The 14,068-nt window shown below is 33.4% G+C and overlaps 1 protein-coding gene across 31 annotated transcripts in view; it reads right to left on the reverse strand.

The window, feature by feature from the left end:
• Positions 1 to 6,350: 6,350 nt before the first annotated feature.
• PHF20L1 (PHD finger protein 20 like 1) overlaps positions 6,351 to 14,068 on the reverse strand; it is an 82,392-nt gene continuing 74,674 nt past the window's right edge. For 17 of the 31 annotated variants that reach the window (XM_035277357.3, XM_008983239.4, XM_035277354.3 and 14 more), the window contains 2 exons: positions 12,932 to 13,097; positions 6,351 to 11,451 (listed from right to left, as the gene is read on the reverse strand). In XM_035277357.3, the coding sequence (XP_035133248.1) occupies positions 11,309 to 11,451; positions 12,932 to 13,097 (309 nt within the window). In that variant the 3' untranslated portion in view covers positions 6,351 to 11,308. Of the gene's footprint in view, positions 11,452 to 11,472; positions 11,658 to 12,931; positions 13,098 to 14,068 lie in introns of those variants that run through there. The other 14 variants (XM_035277358.3, XM_078353152.1, XM_078353151.1 and 11 more) reach the window with 5 other exon arrangements.

Here is a 14,068-nt window from a genome sequence, read left to right on the forward strand (position 1 = left end):
TGGACTTCACAGCCCTATTTTATATTTAAATCTGACCTGTCTTCACAAATTGCACCCTTTCTCCAAAGCAACACTCTCTTCTATCTTCCTTAATTTTGTTTCATTCTTTCAAGGCTTCTGTGTTGATTGTAAGAGACACATTTTTCTCATGACTGTATTTCCTCCTTGATTTCCTGAGGCAGCCTGATTCCTAGAGACAGTGTGTTGCAAGGATGAACTTTAAATTGCCTGTCAGTTTGTAATAATTTCACTGAATTCTTTTCTCTCTCAAACTAAACAGATAGCATATTATAATTATCCTTTCATATTCATTTTTCAGAAATAGAAATTTGAAATCTTTAATTTTTTTAAATTAATAGACTTGACAGCTTTAGATTTAGAGAAAATTGAGTGATAGTATAGAGTTCCCACATCCCTCCTTCCCCATGCAGTTCTCCCTACTGTTCACATTTTATATCAGTGTGGCGCATTTGCTAAAATTAATTAACCATTATTGGTGCATTTTGAACTACAATCCATAGGTTACATTTTCACTCTTGTCTCATATAGTTTTTAACTTTTTATTTTGAAATAATTATAGACTTAAAAGTTGCAGTAGTAGTGCAAAGTTCCCGGATACCCCTTAATCAATTTCACCTGATGTTAACATTGCATCAGAACAATACTATTAACCAAACTGAATACTGTAATGGAATTTCACCAATTATTGCACTAATGTTCCTCTTTCTGTCCCAGGATTCAATCCAGGATTTAACATTTTATTTGGCTGTAACATCTCCTTAGTTTTATCATAGTCAACAATTTGATGTATATGTGTTTTTTCTTTAAATTTTTTTTAAAAAGACTGGGTGATACCATACAATTCACCTACTTAAAGTGTATAATTCAACAGCTTTTGGCACATTTACATAATTTTGCATCCATCACTATAATAAACTTTAGAATGTTATCCTCAAAAGAATTCCCCACCCTTTAGCCATCATCTTCCAATCTCCCCATTCTCCCCATAGCCCTACATAACCACTAATCAATCCACTTTCTGTCTCTATAGATTTTTCTATTCTGGAAAATTCATATAAATTAAATCATATAATATATGGTCTTTTGTAATTGGCTTCCTTCACTTAGTGTGAGGGTTTCAATGTTCATCTATGTTGTAGATGTGTTGTAACATGTGTCAGTAATTCATATTTTTTTTGCTGAATAATATTCCATTATGTAGATATACTACATTTTATTTATCCATTTATCAGTTGGTGCACATTTGTGTTGTTTCTGCTTTTTGGCCATTATGAATAATACTGCTATGAACATTTGTAAATAAGTTTTTATGTGGACATGTTTTCATTGCTCTTGGGTACATTAATACCAGACAGAACAGACTTTAAGACAAGGAGTATTACTAGAAATAAAAAGATAATAATGAAAAGTTTAGTATGCCAGGATATAAAAAATTATAAACACACACACACACACACACACACACACTACAAGGCTAAAAAATATAAACACTGAATTAATTGAAAAGACAAATAGACAATTCAATCATTTTAGTTGGTAATTTCAACATCTCCTTCTTAATAGTTGATATACCAACTAGAGAGATGAGTAAAGATATAGTAGATACCCCAGACATGAGCTAAACTCTTAACCAACTTGACCTAACTGATATGTATAGAATGCTTCACCTAACAATGGCATAATACACATTCTTTTCAAGTGCACATTTAACATGCTAGGCATAAAACAAGACTTAACAAACTGAGAAGGACTAAAATCATATAAGAATATTCTCCAACAATAATGGAATAAAATTAGAAATAATCAAAATAATGAAATCTGAGAAATCCCCATGTACTGGAAAATTAAGCAACATTTCTAAATAATCCATGGTCAACAAAGAAATCACAACAGAAATTAGAAAATATCTCTAACTGAATGAAAATAGAAAGGACATGTCAAAAAGTATGATATGCAATTAAGTCAGAGACTAGAGGGACATTTACAGCTTTAAATGCCTATATTCATAGGAAGAAAGATCTAAAATCAGTAATCATAGTTTTTACCTCAGGAAGCTGAAAGAGGGGAAAAAAACAAAAAAGAGGAAATTCAAAAGATCAGAGCAGAAATGAATAAAACATATTACAAAACACAACAGGAAAACTAAAATAAAGCAACAGTTTCTTGAAAAGGCTAACAAAATGACAAACTTCTAAGTAGACTAAGGATTTGGGGTGAAGGGAGAAAGAGAAAGGAAGGAAGGAAGGCAGGAGGAAGGAAGAGAGGAAGGGAGAGACAAGCAGCCAATTATAAAATCAAGAATAAGAGACATGACTACAGACTAACCATAAAATAATGTTAAGGAACAATTATAAAAACCATTATGCTAACACATTAGACAACTAGATGAAATGGACATGTTCCTAGAAAGATGCAAATTTCTAAAATAAACTCTAAGAAGAAACTAAAAATCCAAATGTCTATATTGATAAAATATCTGAATCAATAATTTAAAATCTTCTCCCAATGAAAAGGCCAATCCTAGTGGTTTCACTAGTGAATTCTAAACATTTAAGAAAGAAACAATATTTACTTCATATAAAGTCTTCCAGAAATTACAGAAAAAGGGAACCCTTTCCAATCAACTTAATAGAGTCAGTATTACCCTGATATCAAAGCCACACAAAAATCTTACAAGAAAATAAAACTACAGAACAATATTCCCTTATGAATACAAATATAAAAATTCTTAGCCACATAATAATGCAAGTCAAATCTAGCAATATATAACATGCATTTTATATCATGACAAAGTAGGGTCTGTTCTGGGAATTCAAGGTTGATTTAACCACCAAAAGAATTAACGTAATATACTATATTAAAAAATACAAAAGTTATATGACCATGTCAACAGAAACAGAAAAACATTTGTCAAAATCCAGCACCCACTAATAATAACCATAAAAAACTCTCTCAGCAAACCAGAATAAAAGGTGACTTCAATCTGATCAAAGGCATGTACCAAAAATTTAAAGATAACATCATCTTTAATAGTGAAAAACTGAATGTTTTCTCCCAAGGGAATGAGGCAAGAATGTCTACTCTCACCTCTTTTATTCACATTGGATGTTCTTGCCTGTGCAGTAATACAATAAGAAATAAAGACATACACATTAATAAAGGAATAAATGTGTCTTTATTCATGGAAAACATAATTTATATAGAAAATCTTAGAAAATATACAAAAATTATAGTACTAATAAGTGATTTTAGCAGATATAAACTTTTAAATACTCGATTTTCTTTCTCTTTTCTAGTAGTAAAACATTTAAAAATGAAATTAAGAAAACAGTCCCACTTAAAATATAATCAAGAATAAAATACTTAAAAATAAATTTAACAAAATAAGCGCAAAATCTGAACATTCAAAACTACAAGAAAACTGCTGAGGAAAAAAATACATAAATTCTACAAATGTAGAAATATACCATGCTCATGGATCAAAAGATTCCATATTGTTGAGACAGCAATTGATCTATAGATTCAGTGCAATTCCTCTCAAAATTCCAGCAGATTTTAAAAGAAGCTGACAAGCTGAACCTAAAATGTTTATGGAAGTGCAAAAAAAAAAAAACCCTAGAATTAGCAAAATAATTTTATGGAAGAACATAATTAGTATTATGCTACCTGATTCTAAACCTTAGTAAAAAGCTATAGTAATTAAGATGGTCTCATGTTGGCATAAGGATAGATATATAGATAGATTAGTGGAAAAAGAATATAGGGTGCAGAAATAAACTAACATAATTATAGTTACTTGTCTCTCAAAAAAGCCACCTAGGTAATTCAAAGGGAAAAAAGATAATCTTTTCAAATAATGGTGCTGGAACAATTAGATATTGACATGGAAATTAAAACAGGAAGAGAGGCCAGGTCCTGTGGCTCACACCTGTAATTCCAGCACTTTGGGAGGCTGAGGGGTGCAGGTCACCTGAGGTCAGGAGTTCAAGACAAGATTGGCCAACACAGTGAAATCTCATCTCTACTAAAAATACAAAAATTAGCTGAGCATGGTGGCATGCACGTGTAATCCAGCTATTCAGGAGGCTGAGGCATGGAATCGCTTGATTCCAGGAGGCAGAGGTTGTGGTAAGCCAAGATCACACCACCTCATTCCAGCCTGGGGGACAGAGTGAGACTCTGTCTCCAAAAAGAAAAAATAAAATAAGATCCCACTGTACACTTAAATGGCTAAAACCTTAAACACTAACATTACCAAATGTCGACAAGAATGTGGCACAACTGAAACTCTCAATCGACCATATTTTTTAGATCTATTTCTGGATTCTCTATTTTTGTACCATGTATCTACATCTCTATATTTACACCATATTGTAGCTTTATAATAAGCCTCAAAATTAGAAACTGGATTACCTCCAACTTTATTCTTCTTGAAATTTCTTTGGCTATTATAGGTCCTTTGCATTTTCATATAAATCTTAGAATAACCTGGATAATCTAATTCAAAGTCTTCTGGGATTTTAAGTAGGACTGCATTATATTTACAGGTCAATTTTGGGAGAACCAACATTTCAGCAACACCGAGTCTTCCAATCCATTATCCTGGTATAGCTTTCTATTTATTTCTGTCTTCTTCAATTATTCTCAGCATTGTTTTTGTAGTTTTCTGCATATATTTTAAATATTTTTCAAATTTATCCCTGTTGATAGTTTGATACTACTGAAAATAGCATTTATTTTTAAATTTTAATTTCCAATTGCTCATTGCTAATCCACAGAACTATTAGTTGCTGGTGGCATTTTGATAGATTCCTTAGGCTTTTCCAGGTACAAAACATGTCATCTTTCTTTCCAATTGGTTTACTGTTATTTCCTTTCATTGCCCAGTTCCATCTTACACTGGCAGGAACTCCAACAATGCTGGATAAAAGTGGTGACAGTGGATGTGCTTGCTTTGTTCCTCATCTTAGGGAAGAACATATTCTTTTGCCTCTGTGATGGTAGGTTAAGTTTTTTGGTATATGCCCTTCATATAATTATAAATTCCTTTCTTTGTTTTCTGATTTTAAATCACAAATGATGTTGAAATTTGTAAATATTTCTTCATGGAGATTAACATATAGTTTGTATTCATTTATTGACATGTTTTGATTTTTGAATAGTAAACCAACTTCATACTTTCAACCTGATCTTGATATATTATTCTTTATACTGCTGGGTTTGGTTTTCTAATATTTTGCTTAGGATTTTGTAACTATATTCAGGAGGAGTATGTATTGGTCTTCTGATATCTTCTTTTTCTGGTTTTGGCATGAGGTCAAAGTTCATCTCAAGATGTAAGCTACTCAATGTTCTTTTGTACTTTCTGCCAGTGTTTCCATAAAATCGACATTACATCTCCATTAAATGTTATAATAGAACTCAATTAGGCCTTAAGGTTTTTTCTGTTGTTCTGAGACAGGGCCTTGCTGTCACCCAGGCTGGAGTGCAGTGGCACAATCACCACTCACTGCAGCCTCAAACACCTGGGCTAAAGCCTCCCACCTCAGCCTCGAGTAGCTGGGACTACACCTAGGTGCCACTATATCTAGCCATTTTTATTGTTGTCATCTTTTACTTTTTGTAGAGACAGGGTGTTATGCTGCCCGGGGTAGTCTGGAACCCCTGGGCTTAAGTGATCCTTCTGTCCTGACCTCCCAAATTGTTGGGATTACAGGTGTGAGTCACTGTGCTTGGCCTAGGTTTTTAATTATAAATTCAACTTCTCCAATTTCTTGTCTTTTGGTAATGTGTGTCCTTTGAGGGATTTTTCCATTTCATCTTAAGTCTCAAATATATGGAAATATAGTTATTCACTGTCTTTGACAAAACTGTCCATTCTAATTATTTATCAGTCTCCAAGGGATTATCAATTTCTGTTCTGTTCAAAGAATCAGTTTTCTTATATTGACTTTGTATTTTGTTCATTTAATATTTCCACTCGTTCCATCACTATCATTATTTCCTTGTTATTATGCTTATTTTGCTTTAATTTACTCTTTATCTTCTGGTTTCCTGAGGTGAAATCTTTTATCAGTGATTTTATACTTTTACACATATAAGCAAAGCTGTAATTTCTAACACTGAGGTGTATCCCACACATTTTAGCATGTTGTGTTTTCATTTTCACTCAACTTATTTTCTAATTTTACTTGTAACTTTTCTTGGGCTCATGGGTTGTTTAGAAGTACACTGTTTAACTCCTTCATGTTTGGGAACATTTCCAGATACCTTCCTGGTATCGATTTCCAATTTAACTCAGTTGTGGTCAGACAGAATATTGCGCATGATTTCAATTATTTTACATTTATTGAGACATATTGTTTTGTATTTACCTTTATCGAGACATGTTGTTTTACAGCCTAGTATATAGTCTCTTTCCTTCAGTGTTCTACGTACACTTCAAAAGAAAATGTATGTTCTTGTGTTGTTGGACAGAAGGTTCCATAAATATCAATTTTAAGTCATTTTGGGTGATTGTTTTTGCTTAAGTCTTCTCTAATATACCCTGACATTGTCTACTTGTTCTATCAATTAGTGCTAAATTAGGAGGGGTGCAATCTTCAACTACAATTGTAAATTTTTCTATTTATTCAGTGATGTTAGTGCTTGGTGTATTTTGACACTCTATTAAGAAGCCTATGCTTTTTTAAATTGCAGTATATCATTTTTTGTGGACAAAAGTATGAGAGGACGATAAAGGCCTATAATTATAGAAAACAACATTCTGTTGGTAAGTAAAATGGAAAGGCAGAAGGGAAAATATAAACATATGTAAAATTTCTAAATGTTAAAGAAGATTGCTCATGGATGATAAAAACAGATGTTGGTAAGTAACAAAACTATTATGATTCTATTGTAAAAATTTAAAAATAATGTAACTTGATTTGAACATATCAATATTTGCAAACTGGAAATTATCCTTTGCAATCGTCTAAATTTACAACTTTGAATGGAAGAATCAGAGCCCCACTGTTCATGGCAGTGTCTTCAATTACACATATTTATATTAGCTTTTTCCCTCCCCTCCCACACCTTTGTTTCTCCCTCATTTCAACCTCCATGGACCATTTCCTGAATAAACTAAGTACAATCAAATCTTGTCTCTTGCTCTACTTTCAGGAGTACCCAAAGACAGTAGGTACCAGGACTGGAATGCAATTTTTTGAAATTTCTTTAGAGGCCACTCAGTCGAAAGATATGAGAAGACCACTGCTCTAACATACATCATCTATTTCCCAAAAACCCCTCCACCTACAAGTCTAATTATCTTTCCTTTCTTTTGTCTTATACTCTCTGATAGCACCTAACTTGGTGAAAAATATTTTTTATGTTTCCATTTGTCTATAGACTGTGATCTTATTAATCCCACATCCACTCCCAGCCTCTAAGCTTAATAGCTGGCATAGGGACAACCCTAAATGTCTACTGAAATTTCTATTTAACAGCTTCTAGGTACTTTATTTGCTTTACTTAATTCTCAGAGCAGGCTCTAAGCTGGGCATTATTCCCAATTTACAGATAAGGATACTAAAGTTCCAAAAGATCACACGGCTAGTAAATTGCCAGAGTGAAAATTTGAGTCCAAGACTTCAAAGTTCACGCCTGTTCTACTGTATTATTCATCACTGATGCAGTTGCTCCATAGCTTGGTACAATGCAGGATACCACGAAAGGCTTCGGTAATGGATTACTTCTCATAGGAAGAGAAATGAAGTTTGAAGGATTGTCAGAGTTTTTACAGTGAGACAACAAACAGCAGAGAATTTTCCAGAAGAAGAAAACAGTATGAAGGTAACAGAGGAAAACAAGTGTAGTCCATTTAACATTGAGGCTACATTTAAATAACTTTGAGGATTATGTAAATTGCAAAAGATCCAGATTACAAAGACCTGACATGCTTTGAAACAGGGAGTCACTAGACATTCTAGAGCAGAAAACAAAAATGACAAGGATAGCTGAAGCACATATGCTGGAAAGAGACCATGCACTTGAAAAGCACAGGATTTGAACCTGTCCCTTAGGTCTTATCCAGGATAAGTTTCTAAATGTCTCTATATCTCAGCATTGTCTAGAAAATGATTATTTTACCTTATTTTATGAACTAATTAGATACTGCAGGTAACATGTAAAATGTATGGAACATATGCAATGCATGGAACAGTCTGACAGTGACAATTTTGATGAATTACAATAAAGGCAAAGTTACGGTTTCAGAGGCCAGTAGTAATATCTTCATGACATTATTTTATTAAAAATGTTGGACTTTCAGTAGGATTGAGAAGACAACATTATCTGTTTTAATAATATGGATATGAGGGACAACTAGGTGTTTGAAACCTGGACTCTTAGGGTAACGTTATTAACGGAGACAGTGAAGTTGGCAGGAGACTTCATTTATTGGAGGGGAAATAGTATGCTTCATTTTGAACATGTGAAATACCAACATCTGAGAGGAAATAAGACAGTGGAAATAAGATGAGTGTTAGGAAAAAGGGTTTTACCTGAAATTAAAAGAATAATCAAGTTGTTTTCAAAGTACATTACTCTTAAGTTTGGAAATAAGTCAGTAGAAACACAAACAAGTATGAGGAAGTACAAGTTTAAAGTAACACACCAAGAGGGAGCCCTCTCTATCAATGTTCTGTTCTGTCTGAGTGGCAAATAAAACACTGTCTTTTCAAGAACCACTCCCTCTAGTTTATTGCTTTTATTTAAATACATATAGTGATATTTAAAAATACTAAAAGGAAAGAAAATAATCTCATCTGAAACTTTTCACAATGGGTTGACTTCTTAGAAATTAATTCACTCTCTTAAAGAAGAAAAGTGTCAGCCCACTAGTTGTGAAAGGCTTCAATCGACTGATATATTCTATATTAAATGGAAAATATGCATAAAAATAATTTGATTTAAAGATCTAAATTTAAAAATTCAGATTTCCAGTTCATATATATATAAGCAGAGCAAAAATTTCAGTAATCTATTAATGGAATTTTCAATTTGCTGGCTAACAAATAAATTGATCTAATTTTTAGAAACTACAAGAACAAATGTGCATTAATTTAACCCTGTTCACCAGGAATCGAGAGGATGAATGTTACTAGGTACAAAGGATCTTCTGTGTTTGTGACAAGAATCTAGGCAACACCATTATTCATAGGTTAAGGATGCTATTTGCTCCATATCTGAAAAAAAGAAGATATAAATTCAGTGTCTAGAATGTAGCCATAACAGTGAAAATTAGAGCCATTATTTTAAAACACAAAGGAAAGAGAATAGTATCAATCATAAAATACAGACATTAGCAAATTTACTCCACACATCGAATACAGGCACTATTTTTTTACTTTGATATGCAAATTTAAGCAACTACCCCACAATACCGCCCCGGCTAAAGCTTCTCATTTGTCAGTAAGATCTTTCACAAAGGTAAAGGATGACAAGTAAATACACAGGACTATATTTTCTGTCTGTTGATCTTTGGCACTTTGTCAAGTTGGAGAATCTCAAAAGGCAATAAAAATTTCTGACTGTTTTGCACATTCTTTTAATCTTTACATCAAAATATAAGGCCGCAAAAAGGCAAGCTGAAATTTCAGGATATGTGGAATAGTTTTAATAAAGAGTTTTACATACAGTACCCTTACATATAGAACAATGTGTTTGCAAATTTAAATAATATCTCAATGTACAGTGGCATGTATTCTTATCAAAGATAAATTCAAGTTTACTGTCTATCAGTTCTAAAATGCATTTATACAGATTGTGAGAACTGATAAACAGAATGAGGCATAAAATATTCAAGTGTTATATGTCATCAAATAGCCTCCTCCTAACAGTCTTTTTCCCCCTTTTAAAAAAATTTCAAAACCTATACACACATTTTTAATTTTTAAAAACAGTCTGTTAAAAGGTAACATTTCATGTTAACCACCAATTCGTATAGTCTGTAGTAATAAAACTAGATATGTGATATAAATATGTGTCAATTATGTACATATGTACGTTGAGTGTTTGTTTAAAACAAGCATACACACTTACGCATACCTGCGTATGTAGCACTGGGGGCGCATACAACTCACATGAGTACTGGCAGACAGTAGGACCTAGGCTCAAAATCCAGCAAGAGCTAACACAGCAACTTAGTTGCCTTTGGTTTCAGAAATTTGTCCATTTGTGATCAAAGCTAAAAGTTTTGAGTGTGCATGTATTTTTTAAAAATAAAATTCATCTTCAGAAATGAAGCTTTTCCAGTATTCCACTACTAGCAGTTAAAAAAATCCACAGCCACAAATTATTTTGATATTGTCACTCCTCATCCCAGCTGAGGTTATTTACAATTTTTTTTCTGAAGGCAAACACCAAGCATACTCAGGATCAAACTGTACGTTGAGCCTGAATACTGCCATTCAACTATATATATGACATATATAGCATGGTTGGTTTTGGATGGACTGATGGCATTATGTAAGACTTAGGGTGGGAGAACACCCACAATATTTAAAAACCTCTTTCCAGCAGAATCATGATCACTTGGCACATGGAACCCTTCTGCAAGCCAGTTTGTTTTTAATGAGCTTAATGCCTGCAATATATTCCAATTATTTGGTGTTTGTTTTTAAATACATTCATAATGAAGTAAGAACTCCACAACTGTTTTCCCCAGAAGTGAGACTTCTACTGTCAGTTTTCTGTTAAGAACATTCATCGCCCAAGAAACAGCTCATGATCCTATAAAAGTTTAAATATCCTAAATTTCCGTACAGCTGGATCAACTGCTGAGAAGACAGTTCTTAGAGCAAACCTGTAGAATTCTCCAGAATTTAAATTTCCTTTACAATTTTGTTTTTGGCCACGTGCTGGTTTATAAATGTAGATCTTTCTATTAAAAACTATATAAATATACCATATTTCTTTCTACAGGTATCTTGAGCTTCCTGTAAGCAAGTACTCAAAAATTCTGCCCACTTGAAATCCCTTAGTATAGATTATATTCTACTTCATCGAACCTTGGCATAGAACACATTCTCATTTGCAGCTTGCTCATGAATTTGTTTTTAAATTCTAGCTTCCTTGATAAAGTTGTTCTTCATTTTGCTCTCCAAGGTGCCATCCTATTGACATCACAAACCAGTGAATGACCAGACATTAATAGGCTTTTAAATTATCCACTTAGCTGTCATGTGGATAATAAAAACGATTTGACTGAAGAGAGCCACATTATTTCATTAAGTGTTCACTGTTGTCATACAGAGCAAAGAGTGGCTATCTGCTGTACTTTGCCCATGTCAATTAGGAGCTGTTTTATGTGGCGTTTAAGTTGGGGCAATCTTGCAAGAGGATCTGGTGGCTCCAACTCTCCTGTGAAATCAAGCCAGCTTTCCAGAACTAAAAGAGAGAAGAAAATAAGCAAATCTGAATGGCAACTGGACGAACAGTCAGAAAATGATACAATTAGAAAGTTGGAGCTGTGATGGAGATAAGAGTTCACTTGCCTGTCTTTAGAAGGCCAACATACTCAAGCCATTTCCGAGAGGTTTAGCGTGCTGTCTATCCCGCCCCACAGAGTTCAAGTCCCTCCTGGCAATTTTTATCTGTCATTTAAGATAATTTTCCCCTTTAAATATACAGGAAATGTATATTTTTTATATATAAGAGGGAAAAATATACATACACACACACATATACATATATACATACTAACTTCATTCTGAAGGTCCCCTTCTACTCCTAGAATAAGGTAACAACAGTTCCCTATACTTGCTTAAGCTTCCTGTTAGTTTAGACTCAAATCATCTCTACTTTACAGAAAACATACTTAATCATTTTTTTTTTAATCCGGAAGTTCTTTTTAACAATGAAAAGGAAGTAGCAATTTCTCGGTATTCTTTCAGTTCCACTATTTTAACACTACTTTTTAAAATACACACAGCATATTAAAATTCTAGGCAGAATGCAATTGATTATCTTCTATAGTTTTTATTCATGTTCCTTTTGGAAATCTAACCTGATAATATGAAATAGTGTCAAGATGCATTTTCTTTTCTTCAAAAATCTACTCAAAACATTACATCAGCTCTACAGTTAGCTTACACCCAGATGGAAGATGTTTCTAAAATTGGTTTCCATTTCCTCTTTGCTTTTCTCAAGGGCGGGGGGCAGGAAGGAATAGGAGCTCTAACTTAATGTAGAGGAGAAATATCACATGCTTATGCCAAATTAAAAAAAAGTTGGGGTGCAGAATATCATCTATGATGTTAGGAAGAAACAGGAGTCAGAAAGCATTAAGAACAACATGGACTGAAAATCAGGTAATCTAAATTACTCTAGTTTCTCAACTATAAAATAGGGATAGTATCTTTCTGGCCTACTTTTCAGGCCTCCTGTGTGATGACACAATTTTAAAATAAAAAAGAAAACTACTTGAAAATCTGTATGCAAACTTAAGGTTTACCTATGTAACTTTGTAGAAGTTAATTTAACAAGTGCTAACCAAAGTAAAATATTGAATGAAAATGTTTTCACATTTCAAACATGCTTACATTCCTTATGTTGACTTCCAAAGAAAACTTAGTTCAATGAAGCTAATAAATCAGTGATCTATCTTGAGCCTGGCAGATAGATAGACAGTATTTAATAAACCTCCACCTTTAAAAAATGAAAACAACTTATGATCATACCCAGTCATATTGTTTTAAGTGTAAAAGATCGCAAATATGTCAAATACAATACAAAGGGAGTAATAAAGCCCCATCAGGATGGAGAGTATCTGTAGTTTTCATCCATAATTTAAGAATTTTTAAGTAACTTCTTCATAGTAACAATAAACACACTCTGGTAACTATATTTTAGTTCTTTCTTAAATTACCATCAACTTCTTTTTCTATTAGATCCATCCTGCTGGTAACTTCATTCTGCACATTTTCTATGTGTGTGAGGAGATTGAGCTGCCACTGAAGATGGGAGTCTCCTGGGTCTTCGGCGCCCTTTTTATCATTATAAACAAATACTGTATTCCCGTCAGCTGGATTCTTCTCCAAAGGACCATTGGAAAGCAAACACAAAGAACGAGATGAAATGTAGTCATTGAAGTAAAGATACATGAAACACCTCAACACTGGTAACAGTGAGATCCAATCTGACTCCCAGGATATCTTTAAAGAAGTACTGGTACATAACCAAATCCCAGCTGGTGGTTCTTAAGAGCAGACGTGTCTACCACCTCCCTGCACCATGCGAGGCATGGTGCTACACAGGCAAAAAGGCTTCAATAAAATGAGCTAAATAAATGAAGTCACTAATTCTATTCTGCAATTAGAATACCTGACTAATTTGGACTGGCCTGTTCCTCAATTAATGTTAACTGGTGATGTAAGTGGACATAAGAGGGCAAAGTATGATGAAAAGAAATCAAGAGAGTTGCCAAAGACCAGTATAAAGTCTAATTAACTACAGACTGGACTTTACTGTTACAGTACAGTAAACCAATGAGGGGAGGGAAAGGCAAAAACCTTTTAAAATTTCAAAAGTGCAAACTGCTTCACACACACACTCACATACACACAATGTGCATTTAGATTTGTCAGATATAACTCATTTCACACAAAGGATATTAATTAGACAAAATAACTTACCACAAACTTTATGATATGAAATATAAACTTTCCAATTCAGTTAAGTACTTATTTACAGTAACTACTTGTTAAGGAATGCAGAAAAATAAAAAAAAAAACGATTTTAAAGTGGCCCCACTAACTGAAAATCAGTACAAAATAAAGGTACAACATTTCTGAGATAATCCCAGTGTACAGGAAATAAGTTTACAGATATCTAATACACAAAGATATGTCAGAATTCAGCTTACTGAAGAGTGGGATGCACTGACAAATATGCTACAATTTTAAAAAAAGAAAATGAGAGTGCCACCTTTCATCTAACACACATCAAGAGGAAGACAAATCATTACACTCATACGTCCTTTCACATTCTTACACATGGACATTTG

This window comes from Callithrix jacchus, chromosome 16 (genome assembly GCF_049354715.1).
Source record: "Callithrix jacchus isolate 240 chromosome 16, calJac240_pri, whole genome shotgun sequence".
NCBI classification, from domain to species: Eukaryota; Metazoa; Chordata; class Mammalia; order Primates; family Cebidae; genus Callithrix; species Callithrix jacchus.